Source organism: Elephas maximus, chromosome 15 (assembly GCF_024166365.1).
Source record: "Elephas maximus indicus isolate mEleMax1 chromosome 15, mEleMax1 primary haplotype, whole genome shotgun sequence".
Taxonomy (NCBI): Eukaryota; Metazoa; Chordata; class Mammalia; order Proboscidea; family Elephantidae; genus Elephas; species Elephas maximus.
In genome coordinates, this window is record NC_064833.1 from 85,670,554 (window position 1) to 85,690,690 (window position 20,137).

At 40.7% G+C, this 20,137-nt stretch overlaps 1 protein-coding gene across 1 annotated transcript in view; it reads right to left on the reverse strand.

Moving 5' to 3' along the window:
- LOC126058685 (translation initiation factor IF-2-like) overlaps positions 1-12,995 on the reverse strand; it is a 255,299-nt gene extending 242,304 nt beyond the window's left edge. Inside the window, exons 1-2 of the mRNA XM_049853904.1 lie at positions 12,972-12,995; positions 11,990-12,559 (exon numbers count right to left, since the gene is read on the reverse strand). Of these exons, the coding sequence (XP_049709861.1) occupies positions 11,990-12,559; positions 12,972-12,995 (594 nt within the window). The remainder of the gene's footprint in view (positions 1-11,989; positions 12,560-12,971) is intronic.
- Positions 12,996-20,137: the final 7,142 nt, after the last annotated feature.

Below are 20,137 nucleotides of genomic sequence, written 5' to 3' on the forward strand. Positions count from 1 at the left end.
GTAACAGGACATTAGTGCTTCAAAGCCTCCAATAATCAAGTTAGTGCACTCTAGTAGCCTATCTGGGTATACTGAAACAAAATAAAACAAGAAAATAGGACTCAGTGAGCAAATATAAAATAAATTATTACAATAACTTACAGATGGTTCGGAGACAGCAGTCAGTATCTAATCACACAAAGAAGCAGACCACGATTGCTTCTACAAACTCCCAAAACAGAGAATCAAGATCTCTCCCAGATGAAGATATATTCCTGGAATCGCCAGACGTAGAACACAAAAGATTAATATACAGAACGCTTCAAGACATCAGGGGTGACACCAGAAATGAAATCAGGTAATATACAGAAAAAGCCAAGGAACACACAGATAAAGCAGTTGAAGAAATTAAACAGATTATTCAAAAACATAATGAAAAATTTAATAAGCTGCAAGAATCCACAGAAAGACAGCATTCAGAAATTCAAAAGATTAACAATAAAAAATTACAGAACCAGACAACTCAATAGGAAGAGGAGCAGAATTGAGGAACTCAAATGGAGAATTGAGGAGATGGAGGATAAGGCAACTGGCACCAACATATTTGAAGAAAACCAGATTTAAAAAATTAAAACAATGAAGAAACCCTAAGAATCATGTGGGACTCTATCAAGAAGAATAACTTGCATGTGATTGGAATTCCAGAACAAAGAGGGATAACAGAAAATACAGAGAGAATTGTTGAAGATCTGTTGGCAGAAAACTTCCCAGACATCATGAAAGATGAAAAGGTATCTATCCAAAATACTCATCAAACCCCATACAAGATAGATCCCAAAAGAAAATCACAAAGACATTATCATCAAACTTGACAAAACCAAAGGTGAAGAGAAAATTTTAAAAGCAGCCAGAGATAGACGAAAAGTCACCTACAAAGGAGAATCGATAAGAATAAGATCGGACTACTCGGCAGAAACCATGCAGGCAAGAAGGCAATGGGATGACATACAGACAGCACTGAAAGAAAAAAAATTGCCAGCCAAGAAGCATATATCCAGAAAAATGCTCTCTCAAATATGAAGGTGAAATTAAGTCATTTACAGATAAACACAAGCTTAGAGAATTTGCAAAAAACGAAACCAAAGGTACAAGAATTACTAAAGAAATTCTTTGGTGAGGAAAGCCATAATATCAGATATCAACACAACACCAGGACACGAAACAGAGCATTTTGATATCAACTCATATAGGGAAATAACAAAAATGAGATTAGTTTAAAAAAAAAACCCACAAAACAGGGAATTACTGATAACATTGTGTAAAAGATGACAATAATCAATAAAGAGTAACTAAATACAGGAGGCACAGATCTTGACTCCAAATCAAGGCAATACAGGGAGGTACAAGTTAGGTTTACACTTAGAAAAATAGGAGTAAATATTAAGGTAACCACAAAGACTAACAATCCCATACTTCAAAATAAAAACCAAGATAAACATAAGGACTCAGCAAAAATAAATTCAACTACAATGAAAAAGAGGAAAACACAACTTACAAAGAAAAACTTCTCAGCACAAAAAAGTGGAAAAATGAAATCGTCAACACCACACTCAAAATGACAGTACTAAACTCATACCTATCTATAATTACGCTGAATGTAAATGGACTAAATGCACCAATAAAGAGACAAAGAGTTGCAGATTAGATATAAAAACATAATCCATGTATATCCTGTCTACAAGAGACATACCTTAGACTTAGAGACACAAACAAACTAAAACTCAAAGGATGGAAAAAAAATATATCAAGCAAACAACAATCAAAAACAAGCAGGAGTGGCAATATTAATTTCTGACAAGATAGACTATGGTTAAATCTACCACAAAGGATAAAGAAGGACACTATATAATGATTGAAGGGACAATTTACCAGGAAGATATAACCATATTAAATATTTATGCACCCAATGACAGGGCTGCAAGATACATAAAAAAAAAACTCTAACAACATTGAAAAGTGAGATAGACAGCTCCACAATAACAGTAGGAGACTTCAACACACCACTTTAGGTGAAGGACGGGACATCCAGAAAGAAGCTCAATAAAGACACGGAAGATCTAAACGCCACAATCAACCAACTTGATCTCACAGACATACACAGAACACTCCACCCAACAGCTGCAAAGTATACTTTCTTTTCTAGTACACATGGAACATTCTCTAGAATAGACCACATATTAGGTCATAAAGCAAGCCTTTGCAGAACCCAAAACATCGAAATATTACAAAGCATCTTCTCTGACCATAAGGCCATAAAAGTAGAAATCAATAACAGAAAGAGCAGGGAAAAGAAATCAAATACTTGGAAACTGAACAATACCCTGCTCAAAAAGACTGGGTTATAGAAGACATTAAGGAGGGAATAAAGAAATTCATACAATCCAAAGAGAATGAAAACACTTCCTATCAGAACCTTTGCGACACAGCAAAAGCAGTGCTCAGAGGTCAATTTATCAATAAATGCACACATACAAAAAGTAGAAAGGGCCAAAATCAAAGAACTGTCCCTACAACTTGAACAAACAGAAAGAGAGCAACAAAAGAAACCCACAGGCACCAGAAGGAAACAAATAATAAAAATTAGAGCAGAATTAAATGAATTAGAGAACAGAAAAACAACTGAAAGAGTTAACGAGGCCAAAAGCTGGTTCTTTGAAAAAATTAACAAAACTGATAAACCATTGGCCAGACGTCTGAAAAAAGAAATAAAGGAAAGGAAACAAATAACCCAAATAAGAAATGAGATGGGCGATATCACAACAGGCCCAACTGAAATCAAAAGAATCATATCAGATTACTAAGAAAAATTGTACTCTAACAAATTTGAAAACCTAGAAAAAATGGATGAATTCCTAGAAACACACTACCTACCTAAACTAACACAAACAGAGGTAGAACAACTAAATAGACACAAAACAAACGTAGAGATTGAAAAGGTAATCAAAAAACCCCCAACAAAAAAAAAGCCCTGGCCCTGACGGCTTCAATGCAGAGTTCTACCAGACTTTCAGACAAGAGGTAACATCACCACTACTAAAGGCATTTCAGAGCACAGAAAAGGATAGAATACTCCCTAACTCATTCTATGAAGCCAGCATATCCCTGATACCAAAACCAGGTAAAGACACCACAAAAAAAGAAAATTACAGACCTATATGCCTCATGAACTTAGATAAAAATATCTGGAACAAAATTCTAGCCAACAGAATTCAACAACATATGAAAAAAATAATCCATCAGGACCAAGTGAGATTCATACCAGGTCTGCAGGGATGGCTCAACATTAGAAAAACAATTAATATAATCCACCATACATATAAAACAAAAGACAAGAACCACATGATTTTATCAACTGATGTAGAAAAGGCATTTGACAAAGTTCAACACTCATTCATGATAAAAAAAAACCTCAGCAAAACAGGAATAGAAGGAAAAATCCTCAACATAATAAAGGGCATTTCTGCAAAGCCAAGAGCCAACATCATCCTAAATGGAGAGATTCTGAAAGCATTCCCCTTGAGAACAAGAACCAGACAAGGATGCCCCTTATTACCACTCTTAGTCAACATTGTGCTGGAGGTCCTAGCCAGAGCAACTAGGCTAGATGAAGAAATAAAGGGCATCCAGATTGATAAGGAAGAAGTAAAAGTATGTCTATTTGCAGATGACATGATTTTATATACAGAAAACCCTAAAGAATCCTCAAAACCTACTGAAACTAATAGAAAAGTTCAGCAGAGTATACAGGATACAAGATAAACATACAAAAATCAGGAAATCACCAAATCAATGCCACTTACAGTAGCCCCCAAGAAGATAAAATACTTAGGAATAAATCTTAACAGAGATGTAAAAGTATACAAAGAAAACTACAAGACACTACTGCAAGAAGCCAAGAGAGACCTACATAAGTGGAAAAACATACCGTGCTCATGGATAGGAAGACTTAACATAGTAAAAATGTCTATTCTACCAAAAGCCATCTATAGATACAATGCAATTCCAATCCAAATTCCAACGACATTTTTTAATGAGATGGAGAAACGAATCACCAACTTCATATGGAAGGGCAAGAGACCCCAGCTAAGTAAAAAAAAAAAAAAAAGCGTTACTGAAAAAGAAGAACAAAATGGGAGCCCTCACTCTACCTGATTTTAGAACCTATTATACTGCGACAGTAGTCAAAACAGCCTGATACTGGTACAACAACAGATACAGAGACCAATGGAACAGAATTTAGAATCCAGACATAAATCCATCCACATATGAGCAGCTGATATTTGACAAAGGCCCAAAGTCCATTAATTGGGGAAAAGACAGTATTTTTAACAAATGGTGCTGGCATAACTGGATATCCATCTGCAAAGAAATGAAACAAGACCCATACCTCACACCATGCACAAAAACTCAAAATGGATGAAAGACCTAAACATAAAATCTAAAACAATAAAGACCACGGAACGAAAAACAGGGACAATGTTAGGAACCCTAATACATGGCATAAACAGTATATAAAATATTACTAATAATGCAGAGGAGAAACCAGACAACTGGGATCTCCTAAAATCAAACACCTATGCTCATCCAAAGACTCCACCAAAAGAGTAAAAAGACTACCTACAGACTGGGAAAAAGTTTTTAGCTATGACATTTCCAATCAGTGCCTGATCTCTAAAATTATATGACTCTGCTAAAACTCAACCACAAAAAGACAAATAACAATTAAAAAATGGGCAAAGGATATGAACAGGCACTTCACTAAAGAAGACATTCAGGTGGCTAACAAGATACACGAGGAAATGCTCATGATCATCATCCATTCGAGAAATGAAAATCAAAACTACAATGAGATTCCATCTCATTCCAACAAGGCTGGCATTAATCCAAAAAATGCATAATAATAAATGTTGGAGAGACTGAAACACTTATACACTGCTGGTGGAAATGTAAAATGGTACAACCATTTTGGAAATCAATTTAGCTCTTCCTTAAAATCTAGGAATAGAACTACCATATGATCCAGCAATCCCACTTCTTGGAATATATCCTAGAGAAACAAGAGCCTTTACACGAACAGATATACGCACACCCATGTCCACTGCAGCACTGTTTACAACAGCAAAAAGTTGGAAGCAACCAAGGTGCCCATCAACAGATAAATGGATAAATAATGGAATACTAAATAAAAAAAAAAAAACCCAGTGCCATCGAGTCAATTCCGACTCATAGCGACCCTATAGGACAGAGTAGAACTGCCCCATAGAGTTTGCCAAGGAGCACCTGGCGGATTTGAACTGCCGACCTCTTGGTTAGCAACCATAGCACTTAACCACTATGCCACCAGTGTTTCCAATGGAATACTACGTGTCGATAAAGAACAATGATGAATCCGTGAAACATTTCATATCATGGAGAAATCTGGAAGACATTACGCTCGGTGAAATTAGTCAGTTGCAAAAGGACAAATATTGTATAATACCACTATTATAATAACTCGAGAACTAGTTTAAACAGTGAAGAAAATATTCTTTGATGGTTAAGAAAGGGGAAGGGGAGGGAGGGAGAGAGAAGGGTATTCACTAGATCGTAGATAAGTTTTATTTTAGGTGAAGGGAAAGACAATACACAACACAAGAGAGGTCAACACAACTGGACTAAACCAAAATCAAAAAAGTTTCCTGAATAAACTGAATGCTTCAAGGGCCAGAGTAGCAGGGGCGGGGGTTTGAGGACCATGGTTTCAGGGGACATCTATGTCAATCGGCATAATAAAATCTATTAAGAAAACATTCTGCATCCCACTTTGGACAGTCATGTCTGGGGTCTTAAACACTAGCAAGCAGCCATCTAAGATGCATCAATTGATCTCAACCCACCTGGAGCAAGGAAGAATGAAGGACACCGAAGACACAAGGTAATTATGAGCCTAAGAGACAGAAAGGACCTCATAAACCAGAGACTACATCAGCCTGAGGCCAGAAGAACTAGATAGTTCCTGGCCACAACTGATGACTGCCCTAATAGGGAACAAAACAGAAAACCCCTGAGGGAGCAGGAGAGCAGTGGGATGCAGACCCCAAATTCTCTTAAAAAGACCAGACTTAATGGTCAGACTGGGACTAGAGGGACCCTGGAGGCCACGGTCCCCAGACCTTCTGTTACCCCAAGACAGGAACCATTCCCAAATTCAACTCTTCAGACAGGGATTGGACTGGAGTATGGGATGGAAAATGATACTGGTAAAGAACGGGCCTCTTGGATCAAGTAGACACATGAGACTATGTTGGCATCTCCTGTCTGGAGGGGAGATGAGAGGCCAGAGGGGGCCAGAAGCTACCAGAATGGAGGGAAGAACTGTGCTATCTCATTAGAGGAAGAGCAATTAGGAGTGTATAGCAAGGTGTATGTAAATGTTTGTATGAGAGACTGACTTGATTTGTAAACTTTCACTTAAAGCACAATAGAAATTTTTTGAAGAAAGAAAAAATAAACTAGACTTCATAAAAATTAAATACTTTCAGCTTCAAAGGACATCAAGAAAGCGAAGAAACAACCTAAAGAATGGGAGAACATTTTTTGCAAGTATATATCTGATTAAAACAAACAAACTTGTGTCTAGAATACATAAAGAGCTCCTACAACTCAATAACAAAAGACTAGTAACCCAATTTCAAAACAGGGAAAGTATCTGAATAAACATTTCTTCAAAGAACACATACAAATGGACAATAATAAGTGCATGAAAAGGTGTATTCAATATCGTTAGCCATCAGGGCAATGCAAATCAAAACCACAATGAGACACTACTTCACATCCCGGAGGATGGCTAGAACCAAAGAGAGAGATAAGTGATGGAGTGGACACGGAGGAATTAGAACCCTCATACACTGTTGGTGGAAATGTAAAATGGTGCAGCTTTGGAAAACAGTCTGGCAGCTCCTAAAAAAGTTTAAATATAGAGTTATCATACGAGCCAACATTTCCAGTCCCACTTGTATGTATACCCAGAAGAATTGCAAACACATGTTTATACAAAAACCTGTACAGAAATGGTCACAGCAGCATTATGTATAATGGCCAAAGAGTGGAAACAACCCAAATGTCCACCAACTGATGAACGGATAAACAGGATGTGGTATATCCATAAAATGGAATGTTATTCAGTAATGAAAAGAAATGAAATACTGATACATGCTACAGATGAATGAACCTTGAAAATAGTATGCTAAGTAAAACAAGCCAGTCACAAAAGCCCACATATTGTATGATTCCATCTGTATACAATGTCCAGAGAAAGCAAATTCATAGAGACAAAAAGTAGATTAATGGTTGCTTAGGGGAAAAATGGAGCCCTGGTGGCGCTGTGGTTAAGAGCTCGGCTGCTAACCAAAAGGCTGGCAGTTCAGATCCACCAGCCGCCCTTGGAAACCCTATGGGGCAGCTCTACTCTATCCTATAGGGTTGCTACGAGTCAGAATCAACTTGACGGCAGCGGATTTCATTTTTTGTTTTAGGGGAAAAATAGGGAGTGGCTGATAATGCAGACAAGGTTTCTTTTCAGGGTGAGGAAGATGTTCTACAATGAAATAATGGTGATGGTTGTACAACGGTGAATACACTAAAAAACCTGAACTGCACACCTTAAAATGGGTGAATTATATATGAATTACATCTCAATAAATCTGTTATTAAAAAAAAAGGGCACTGCTAGAGGAAAAAGAAGGTCCTTATAATGATAAAAGAGCGATTTCATCAGTAAAATTAGAGAGTTTTAAACATACTAATCGACAACCTTACAATATCAAAAGCATTTTTGTTTTTTTTTTAATATTAGGAGACTACTAGGAGAAACAGAAAAACCCACAATCTTTACGGAAAATTTTAACCACATCCCTCTGCAGTCGTTGGCAAAAAAGAAAAATGTCAGAAAGGAGACAAGATTTAAGCAACACAATCAACACACTTGAGACAAGGACATGTGACAAAGGGACATCTGCAGGACATATGCACATTCACTTAGGCACACAGAGAACATCTGTAAAACTGACCAACTACTGGGCTACAAGGCAAATCTAAAAATATTTCAAAAGACTAAAGTCATACAAAGCATGTTTTTGTACCACAACACAAACAAGCTAAAATCGCTTTTTTAAATTTATCAAACACTTATATAGTATTAAGTATGGGCCAGATTTTCTTCAAATTGCTTTATAAATATTCACTAATCCTTATAACAACTCTATGATGTAGGTGCTATTATCATCCCCATCTAAGGTTAGCTAAGGTTTAGTCTCATTAACTAGAACAAGATCACACAGCTGGGATAGAAAACCAAACAGTTTGGTGCCCTGGTCAGCAATTGTAACCACTGTGTTACACTGCCTTACAATAACAAAATAGTACCAGGAAAATCCCTTTGTGCATGAAATTATGAAATATGGCCATGTGTTCAAAAAAGAAACCATACTGGAAATAAAGCATATTTTTAATCAAGTGACAAAACTTGTGGAGAAACTAAAAGCAATATCTAAGGGAAATTCATAGCTACAAATGCACATATTACAATAGAAGAATGGCTGAAAATCTCAAAATCTAGGAGTAGAACACAGGAAGTAATAAAGACAGGGCAGGAATCACTCAAATGGAAATGCAGGCATATTATGGTGAAAATGAACAAAGTCAAAAGTTCCTTCCTTGGAAAGAATAATAAAATTGATAAACTGTCAGCAAGCCTGATCAAAACAAAAATTACGAATATCAAGAATGAAAGGGGACATCACTACAGATTCCACGGGCACTGAAAAGATGAGAGGTTATTATATGACATATAATACTGAACAGACAGAATACTCCTTAGAAGCAAAGATGGTAAGACTTCACCTCACATACTTTGGACATGTTATCAGGAGGGACCAGTCACCGGAGAAGGACATCATGCCCGGTAAAGTACAGGATCAGCAAAAAAGACCCTCAGTGACATGGATGACGCACGTGGCTGCAACAATGAGGATGATACAGGACTGGGCAGTGTTTCATTCTGTTGTACGTAGGGTTGCTCTTAGTCAGAATTGACTCAATGACACCTAACAACATGTTACATATCCCAGTACATCCAACACCTTAAAGGAAATGGACAAATTTCTTAAAAAGCAAAACTGACACAAAATGAACAAGGATATCTGAATATTCCTATATTTATTAAAGAAATTAATTATTCAAAATCTTCCTACAAGAATTCCAGGCACAGATGGCCCCACTACCAAACATTTTAAAAAGGAGCCATCATAGTCCTGATACTAACACCTGACAAGAATATTAGAATAAAAATTATAGGCCAATATATATCATGAACATAGATTCACTAATTCTAAACCTGTTTCTGTCATTCCAGGCTCAGTTCTGGGTCTTCTCACTCTAAAAGCTTTCCTTAGGATTCCATCCGTGCCCACAGTTTCAAAGACCATCCTTACACAGACTCACATTTTTCTCTTCAGCCCAGACCCATTCCATTCACCTCTCTCCGCCTCTTTGCCACCATCTCTCACCTGGAACAGTATTCCATATGGTGTCTCTACATCCAATCTTGCCCCGATGCCATCCACGCTCCCTACACTGCAATCAGGGTGATAGTCTCCAAATGCAGATCTGATCAGTCGCTCTCATATCTGAAACCATTTGATGGCTTCCTTTCCTTTCTGGGATAAAGACAAAGCTCGGTCTATGAGGCCTCAAAGCATTGCTCCTCAGTCAATTTCTCCAACATCATCTCCAGCCACTTTCCCCTTGCACTCTTGGCTCCACCACTCTCCTATTATCACGTCCCAGTTTCCTTGCCACCCAAAAGGTTCTTTGAACATGGTATTCTTCACAGCGAAGACACTCTTTTTCTCCCTCTGCCTAGGAAATGCTTACTCATCTTTCAGACTCTCCCCCACCAGGTGTTTTCAGAGCACCTTCTATCATTTAATCCTATCACCTATCAAAGTTGCAATTTCAGGTTTCATTCGTATTATTATTTGCATAAGGACCCTCTCCCCATTGGATTTTAAGTGCACTGATAGCAAGGACCTGTTTCCCCTCACCATTTTATCCTCAACAGCAATAAATACCTGTTAAATTAACGAATCTTTTCCTATAATCATAACCAAAACAGTTCATTTGCGTTCAGTTAACGTAAGGATTTTTCAGCTTCAAAAGTATTTAAAAGTACAGTAGTATGAGATGCATGTCTAACTAATCAAAGGTAAACTACATGTTTTTCACTTGACTTTTGTTTCATTGACTTTTTTTTTAAGACATTTCTCTCCAGTTCTATCTTTTCAGATGCCTGCAATGTGTCACACTTTGGATGAACGTTTCTTCTTCCTCCTCCCATCACTGTAGCCCTTTACCCCTAAATTCACACAACTAACTAAATGTGGGAAGTGGTGGTATTTAAGCGTGCATTTAGTTAAGAAAAGAATCTTTTCATAATATACTTATAAATTAAAGTTGGAGCTCAGCAAAAGCAGTTTTTTAAAAGGAAGTGTAACTATAATCCTCTACTAGGAAAGGAAGAACGGAGGCATTTCTCACAAAGAAGAAAACATGTGCTTTGCTGCTGTTACCTTCTTTCTGTCCAATAATACTTCCGCCTTCAAATCTCTATGACTCACATCAACTCAAATAAGCACAAATTATTCTGCTTAAGCAGTTACAATGGGGTGAAATTTGAAAACCTTCATTGAACAGATATTTCTTTAAAAGGAATGAAAATTGCCTCAGCTAACCTAACCCACTGCCATCGAGTCAATACCAGCTCATAGCGACCCTATAGGACAGAGTAGAACTGCCCCCTAGAGTTTCCAAGGAGCGCCTGATAGATTTGAACTGCCGACCTTTTGGCTAGCAACCATGGTAGCACTTAACCACTACACCACCAGGGTTTCCATTGGCTCAACAGTACATGTAATTCAAAAGTTAATATAGCTCCTATTTATTCTACTTGCCTTCTTTAAAATTATCTTAATTGTCATAACCGAGTGTCAATTAAGCAAAAAATACTACCATAAAGAATTTACAGTGGACTGACTGCTGATAGGTATGTGTGTGTGTGTGTGTGTGTGTGTGTGTTTTCCCCTCTCCCAGAATGTTCTGAAATTAGATAGTGGTGATGGCTACACAACACAGTGAATGTAACAGGAACAAAAGACTTGGACGCTCCGAAATGGTGAATTTTATGTGAATCATATCTCAACTTAAAAATAAAGAATTAACAGCAGTTTTTACCAGAAACAGGACATTCGTCCTTGATCAGAAGCAAAGAGCCCTTCAAGTGGTATTAAGGACAAACAGCACTAAAAAATCTAATATTTGGAGTTCCTTTTTCTCCTACTTTTGCCGCTCTATCTGATGCCCTGTTACCACTTTTCCCTGCCACTCACAGAGCCTTTGCACGTGCTAGTCCCTCTACCCACGGCACTCTCTCCTCGCCTTTGCCTAGTTTATTCCCATTCATCTTTCAGATCTTCCTGAACCAAGTCAAAATATCCAAGGGAGTCCTCCAAACACTGGGCTTGCCATCTGGAGACACATTTATTAGACGTTGAGAAATGACGTACGGTGGAAAATTAAATCTCTGCAGAATAGGTCCGAGGGCATCCTGGACGTGATATCATTTTAAAGAATTCTCACGGAGATCTTGGGAAAGCTAGCGGTGGGGCTGAAAGGCTAACACAGGGGCTCCCTCCGTCTGCGCCCGGCATGAAGGGAGGGTTCAGGAGCACAGCGGGTGTGCCGGCGCACAGGCACAAGGAGATTTGGGGGGTCCAGATAGAGATGCTGGGTCGCAGAAGGGCCCTTGGCCTCGTTCCCTCCCAGACTCTCCGCTTGCCAAGTCCTTCCGAAGGAGCAGCCTCAGCCAGCTTTGCTTTCCCCACCGGGACCCCACACGCCACCCCAAGCCACTCACCATCCGCCCACTCGGAGGGGCTCGGCAGACGAAGCAGAAGCAGTACAGTTGCCCAGACTGCTGGGAGGCGGCTTCGCGCCGGGCCACCGGGCGGCTCCCTCGCAGCCGTGGCCAGGACGTCCGCGGGCCGGCACGCTCCAGCGCCTGCCCCGGCTGTCCCGGGAAATGCCCAGCTGCGCCGTTCGGTGTTGCGCTGCGCCGCGCTGCGCTGGGCCGCGCTCTGCTCGCAAGTCGCAGGCTTCGCGCCTGGCGCGCCCAGTGGGAGGAGCACGAAGACCGGGTAGGCCTGGAACACCGGGGCCCCAGACCTGGGCCGACGGACGGGGCGGGAGCGGGGGCTTGTAAGGGGGAGAGAAGCGTCTTCTCCTTGGCGCCAGGGAGGTGGCTGGAGCCGGGCTCCGCCTTCGCTCTAGGCAAACCGCCCCCCGCCCCCCAGGCCTCGGTACCAAAAGGCGCTGCGCGCTCCTTGGGTGCCGCTGGGCAGGAGGGCGAGGGCGTGGAGAGGCGGGGAGAACAGGCTTCAGAAAACCGCCGCCTTCTGGGAGACCCTCCGCGAGAGGGTGACGCCAGCTGAGTGGTCAACCCTTTCCCGGAGGGCTGATAAATGGGGGCCTAACTCTGCCCTCTACTTCTCGACTTTCCGCAGGAGGAAAGTTTTTTGAAAACGAAGAATCCTACTTGCCAGCCTCATTTTAAGGAGCCAAACCCAGGAAATAGAGATTCCACTTCCCTAAAAGCATAGCTTGAAAGTCGCTCAGAAAGGGCTATGTCCGTGGTCGCTTCCATTACTATTCCTGGTACCCCTAGCATTCCTCAAAGAGGGATATTGGGATTGTCACCATCATCAGCCACCTCCCAAATCTGGGTTCCATGGCCTCAAGAAGGGCTGAGTTGGGATTTTTTTTGATCTGGCTCTAGGAATCTACACTCTTAAGGATCCCAATGAAACCTGCTGCAGAGGTCCCTGCCCCGTGGAACTCACCCCCCTAGCCTGTATCCCCGGCATCAGCGTCGATTAGTGGAGGATTTGTATTCTTCACAGGTGGAGTAATAATGATCAGTATTGCTACAACTGAGGGCACGGGCGGCACTTTACAGCTTGCAAATCCCTTCCATGTTCATGGACTTCCCATCAAGTATCTATTGAGTGCCTGCAGCTTGTGCTCCCCTGTGCCGGACCCTGAATGAGGCTTAAAATCTCCTAAAAATGCTCATACTCGAGTGTGGAAGACAGATACCTAGGTAAGTTTGAGCTGGCGGTTGATGCTTTATGGAACAGATTACTATCCCCATTTGATGAACTGAGAAACAGACATTGGCAGACTTTAATTTGCCAACTTTTTTCACAGTAAACACTGGAATTAGAACCCAGATCTGATTTACTACAGGTGGTCATTTTTCAACAGTTAATTTTTGAGGGGCAATGAAGAGATATTATCTCTTGTTCTGTCCTCACTGCAGTCTACTGCGAGTCTCCTCCTATTAGTGATTAATTCCTTTGAGTAATAAAACTTTGCTTTTAAATATAAATAACTGTAGGTTGTTAAATGCAGTGAGTCTTGACAGTCATTCACACAGAAGTGTAAGTTAATTTACTTAGCTACTTCCTGCCTAACAGCTAGCTGGTACTACAAGGAGTGAGCCTTCAAATGTCTGGGCAGAAGGAGACATTTTAAAGTCAGTGCTGAGAGTGGAGAGGCGGTATCAGCTGGCACCTGTAGGAGTTACCGACTGACCCACTCAGGATCTGTGCTGAATACTGCTTTTAGAACAGTCAGTTGGATATTATTACCTATATTAGGTTCCTGGGGTGCTGTAACAAAGTACCATGAATTGGGTGGCTTATGTTGTTGTTGTTGTTTCTAGATACCAGCAAGTCTGTTCTCATAGCCACCATATGTACAGCAGAACAAAACACTGCCCTGTCCTGCACCATCCTCACAATTGTTGCTATGTTTGAGCCCATTGTTTCAGCCACTGTGTCAGTCCATCTTGTTGAGGGCCTTCCTCTCTTTTGCTGACCCTCTACCTTACCAGGCATGATGTCCTCCTCCGGGAATGGTCCTTCCTGATAACACGTCCAAAGTATGTGAGACAAAGTCTCGCCATCCTTGCTTCTGAGGAGTATTCTGGCTGTATTTCTTCCAAGACAGATGTGTTCATTTATAGAACAGAAATTTTTTATCTCACATTTCTGGAGACTGAGAGCTGTGGTGGTGACACAGGCTGCCTCACCACAGCAGTGGCCATAGGTAGAAGAACACAGTCACTGCCACTGGTAAGGCAGGGAGGGAGTGAGGAAGAAATACCTCAGCATCTCTCCAAGGCTTTGAACTGGTTCTTCCTGGCTCAAACCTCTGCTGAAAATTTGCATTTCTATCCCTGATAGATTGAATCAGAATCTACATTTTTAAAAAGATCCCCAAGTGATTCTTATGTATGATAAACTTTAGAACCACTGCTCTACTAGCAAAGGAGCCCTGGTGACACAATGATTAAGCGCTCAACTGCTAACCAAAAGGTCAGCAGTTTGAACCCACCAGCTGCTCCTTGAAAGAAAGATGTGGCAGTCTGCTTCCATAAAGATTTACTGCCTTGGAAACCCTGTGGGGCAGTTCTGCTCTGTCCTGTAGGATCACTATTAGTTGGAATTGACTCAGTGGCAGTGGGTTTGATTTGGGTTTGGCTGTACTAGTGGTTCTCAGACTTGGTCCCTAACCAGCAGTATTAGAATCTCCTGGGAACTTCTTAGACATGCAAATTTTTAGCAGGGGTTAGAACCAGAATGAAACAGTTAGAAGCTCTGCCTTTCTCTCCTTCTACCATTCAAGTTCCCATAGGCTCGTCCTATCGGCTCAGTCATTTGAAAGTTTGGGGGCAAAGGAGCACAGGTGCTGCAGCCATGAGTGACCACCTCCCTGGTACAGAGAATGGTGGAGAGTGGATCTGGAGAGGGAAATGGAAAGCAACCAGCACAGCCCATCAAGTCTTTTCTTTCATTTGGATAAAATAATTTAATAAAAAACAAACAAATAGGGAAAATTCAAAGCCCTATCAGCTCCTGTATTACCTGAGAATGAAGTCAAGTCAGTCATATCGGACTTGGAAGCTAAATTTTAATACTAACCACCACCTGTAATCTTCATACAAGGTAAATAGAAAAAGGGAAACATAAACAGTTATTGTAAAATGTAGATGCTACAGTACGCGCTTCTGTAACTGATCATGAGGCCTTATTTGGTAATCATTGCTTCCTTTACAGATTCCTCATTTTTTAAAAAAAAAAAAACAAAACCTGGTCAAACCAAAAAAAAAAAAAAAAAACCTAATCCTGTTGCCGTTGAGTCGATTCTGAATGATATGAGAAAAAAAAATCGAACCCATTGTCTTCAAGTTGATTCCAACTTATAACAACCCTATAAAAAATTTAAATAAATAAATAAATAATAGGGCAGAATAAAACTGCCCTATAGGGTTTCCAAGGAGTGGACAGGGGATTCAAACTGCTGGCCTTTTGGTTAGCAGCCATATCATTAACCACTCTGCCACCAGGGCTCCTTCTGACTCATACCAGCCCTATAAAACAGAGTAGCACTGCCCCATAGGGTTTCCAAAACTATAATCTTTACAGGAGCAGACGGCCACATCTTTCCTCTGTGGAGCGGCTGGTGTGTTCAAACCTCTAACCTTTTGGTTAGCAGCTGAAGGCTTAACCACTGCACCAGGGCTCCTTTTAAACCTGTTCAGGGGGACCCAAACTTCCGTTCCTACTGAGGACCTGTCTTTATTAGGTTGCCAGTCCACCTCCCACTGACCATTACTATTGAACACAAGAGTCACCTAGTTATCCATGCTCCTATTATGTAGCAGCATTCCAATTTCCCTTTGGCAATCAGAATCAATCACCCCACCTAGGAGCATGATCTCCTCTTCCTGTTGGTTCTGTAACATGGGGAAGTCAAAACTGCCAGGGAGCAATCTCAGCTCCCAATTCACAGGGCTGTGACTGTGTGTTTATGGATGGAAATATTTCTCTCTTGGGTACCTGGACCTATAAACCAACCAAGGTTGTGAGATGAGATGCAAAACTTTGGTAGGTGTCTTAGTTATCTACTGTTGCTATAACAGAAATACCACAAGTGGATGGCTTTAACAAAGAGAAATTTATTCTCTTAGAGTCTAAGAGGATAGAAGTCTGAATTCAAGGTGCCAGCTACAGGGGAAGGCTTCCTCTCTCTGCTGGCTCTGGAGGAAAGTCCTTGTCATCAATTTTCACCCAGTCTAGAAACCCTGGTGGCGTAGTGGTTAAGTGCTACGGCTGCAAACCAAAGGGTCGGCAGTTCAAATCCGCCAGGCGCTCCTTGGAAACTCTATGGGGCAGTTCTACTCTGTCCTATAGGGTCGCTAAGAGTCGGAATCGACTAAGGGCTCTGGATTCGGTTTTGGTTTTAGGAGCTTCTCAGCACAGGGGCCCTGGGTCCAAACAATGCACTCTGCTCCTGGCACTACTTTCTTGGTGGTGTAAGGTTCCCATGTCTCTCTGATCACTTCTGTCTTTTGTATCTCAAAAGAGATCGACTTAAGATACAATTTAATCTTGTAGCCTGAGCCCTGCCTCGTTAACATAACTGCCCGGTAATCCCACCTCATTAACATCATAGAGGTAGGAGTTACAACATATAGGAAAATCACATCAGATCACAAAATGGTGGACAATCACACAATCCTGGGGATCATGGCTTACCCAAGTTGACACACTTTTTTGGGGAACACAGTTCAATACATGACAGTAGGTAATAGTAATACCTTGGAAGAAGTATAGCCAGAATGCTCATTAGAAGCAAGGAAGGCAAGACTTCCTCTCACATCTCTGGACATGTTGTCAGGAGGGACCAGTCTCTGGAAAAGGACATCTTGCTTGGTAAAGTAGAGGGTCAGCGAAAAAGAGGAAGACCCTCAACTAGATTAACACAGTGGCTGCAACAATGGGCTCAAACATAGCAATGACTATGAAGATGGCCCAGGACCAGGCAGTGTTTCATTCTGTTGTACAAAGAGTCACTAACAACAACAGTAATGGTAATGGGTAATAATAGGGAGACAGTCCATTTTCTACCCTTTGGTTCTTAGACCAGTATATTCTGTCTGTAAAGGAGATGACACCATACATTGGCTGCTGGTTTAAGGCATATACTGTATGCTGAGGGAGTGCCCCAACCTCCCAGGGTATTGTTCCCCAGATGGTGTCCTAACTGTGACTTCACATTTCAATCAAGCCACCTGCTTCTGGGTGATGCAGCATATAGTAAAACTCATGGCATGAGTCCATTGCCCCACTGCCTTTACTGTAAGATCATTTTCTTGTTTACGGATGGTGTTATGTGTGATTCTATGGCATAGATGAGGCATTCTATGAGTCCTCATATAGTGGTGCTAGTAGAAGCAAAACTCAAATGATGCATTGCATTGGACAAATCTGGTGCAAAAGATCTCTTTAAAGTGTTGAAAAGCAAAGATGTCACTTTAAGGAATAAGGTGCACCTGACCCAAGCCATGGTGTTTTCATTTGCCCCGTATGCATGTGAAAGCTGGACAACGAATAAGGAAGATGGAAGAAGAATCGACACCTTTGAGTTATGGTGTCGGTGAAGTATGTTGAGTGTACCATGGACTGCCAGAAAGAATGAACGAATCTCTCTTGGAAGAAGTACAGTCAGAATGTTCCTTAGAAACAAGGATGGTGAGACTTCATCTCACATACTTTGGGCATGTTATCAGGAGGGACCAGTCACTGCAGAAGGATATCATGCTAGGTAGAAGGTCAACAAAACAAAAGAGGAAGACCCTTAACAAGATGAATTGACACAGTGGCTGCAACAATGGACTCAAGCATAACAATGATCATGAAGATGGCGCAGGACCAGGCAGTATTTCGTTCTGTTGTACATAGTGTCACTATGAGTTGGAGCCGACCTGATGGCACCTAACAATAACAACAAGTAGAAGCAAGGCTGGCAAGGAAGGAAAAATAATATATAGAATAAGGATCTATTCCAGTGATGATAAATAACTGTGGCCTCCATGATAAAAGTGCTCCAGTGTACACAACCCGTCCCCACATAGCCAACATCAGGGGCCAACTGGGGAATGATGCATATGGAAACTCAGGGTTCACATTCTGCTGTTGTGAAGTTGAACACTCAGCAGTGGTGATAACTAGATCAATAGCCCCTGGTAACCATTAATCTGTCTCTATGCATTTACCACTATGAGTCGGAATCGACTCGACAGCAACTTGGTTTGGTTTTTATACATTTGCCAAATCTAGGTATTTCATATAAATGAGATCATACAATATTTGTCCTTTAGTGTCTGACTTATTTCACTTAGCATCATGTTTTCAAGGTTCATTATAGTGTTCATACGTGTGGTAGAATGTATCAGAACTTCGTTTCTCTTTATGGCTGAATAATATTCCATTGTATGGATATACCACATTTTGTTTATCCAATTGTCTGTTGATAGACATTGGGTTGTTTCCACCTCTTGGCTATTATTCATAATTCTCCTATGACTTTTATGTACAGGTTTCTGTGTGGACATATGTTTTCATTTCAAATTGCTGGGTCATATGGTAACACTGTGTTTAATTGTTTGAGAACTGCCAGAATTTTTCACTGTTAGTCTTTTGGTTATAGCCTTTGATGACTAGAACGACTGTTATTCTCCTGTTATAGGATGCATAATGATTGGATGATTCACTGAAGTCAGACTACCAGCCTTTCCTTTTTGTTTTGCCTCATATTTGTCAGTCAGACAAATTTTCACCTTATGTTAGACATTATTATGTCTAACATGACACTTGTAGCCTCAATTAAGCTGTTTTCGAAAGTCTGTAATTACTTATCATTTCATGAAGTAGCTTCATGGTTTTAGAAACCTTTCCAGTGCCATAAATTGCTTCTCATTTTATTGTACTGCCTGATTGTTACTAATGTTAATGATTTTTTATTTTGTTTTACTTTGTTTTGTTTCTGATACAAGATCAGTTGCAAGAGTCCTATTTATGGTCAGGAGTATATAAGCAATATTTGAGACTGAGTCCTTTCACTCCCTCTTTCACCATTCTGTCTAGCCATGTATATGTAAATATCAAAATGCTATCATGAATGTTATATAATGCACTGACCTGCTTCCAAACTTATAGAGTTCTGTTCTTTTATCCTGTAATAGAACTGTGACCATCTTGTCCAGAGCCAAGCGTTACTGGAGAATATGCCCTACTATCAATGCAGCATCTAGGGGAAAATCTCAAAAGATGAAGTTTGGTGTAAACCTTCCTATTTCCGTGAAAGCAGTAGGAGCAGTGTCTAACTCATGAACAAAGTACCTGTCCACTCAACTGTGATGGAAGTTGGGAGAAGATATGAAATAGTGGTAATTGATGGAGCTCCAAATGAAATAAAGCACATCAATTTAATGAAACTACTATTAGGACCCTTATCTACAATAGTTGTAGATCAAGAAGGATATGTATATGAGAATTGTAGCAAAAATGAGTGGTGTTTGCTTTGTTTTGAGTTGTTAGGAAGCACATCATGGAGGCACCACACCAACCATGTGCTGCCCACCTTTGGCTTTTTATGGGACAGAAAAAATAATTCCATAATTTGTTAGGGAATTTTGTGTGTGTGTGTGTGTGTTATATACATATGGCACTTTAGGTGAAAGTTTACAGCTCAGGTTAATTTCTCATACAAAAATTTATACACATATAGTTATGTGACATTAATTTCAATCCCTACAATGTGACAGCACACTTCCCCTTTCCACGCCGAGTTCCTTGTGTCCATTCAGCCAGTTCCTGTCCCTTCCTGCCTTCTCATCCTGCCTCTGGACTGCAGCCCCCCATTTGGTCTTGCGTATCTGGTTGAAGAAGCAGCACGCTCTTCATGAGTATCGTTTTATAGTCCAGTCTAATCTTTGTCTGAAGAGTGGGCTTTGGGGATGGTTTTACTTCTGGGTTAACAGAGAGTCTGGGGGTCATAGTTTCGGGGGTTCCTCCAGTCTCAGACAGACTATTAAGTCTGGTCTTTTTACATGAATTTGAGTTCTGTTCCCCTCTTTTCTCTGGCTCCACCCAGAACT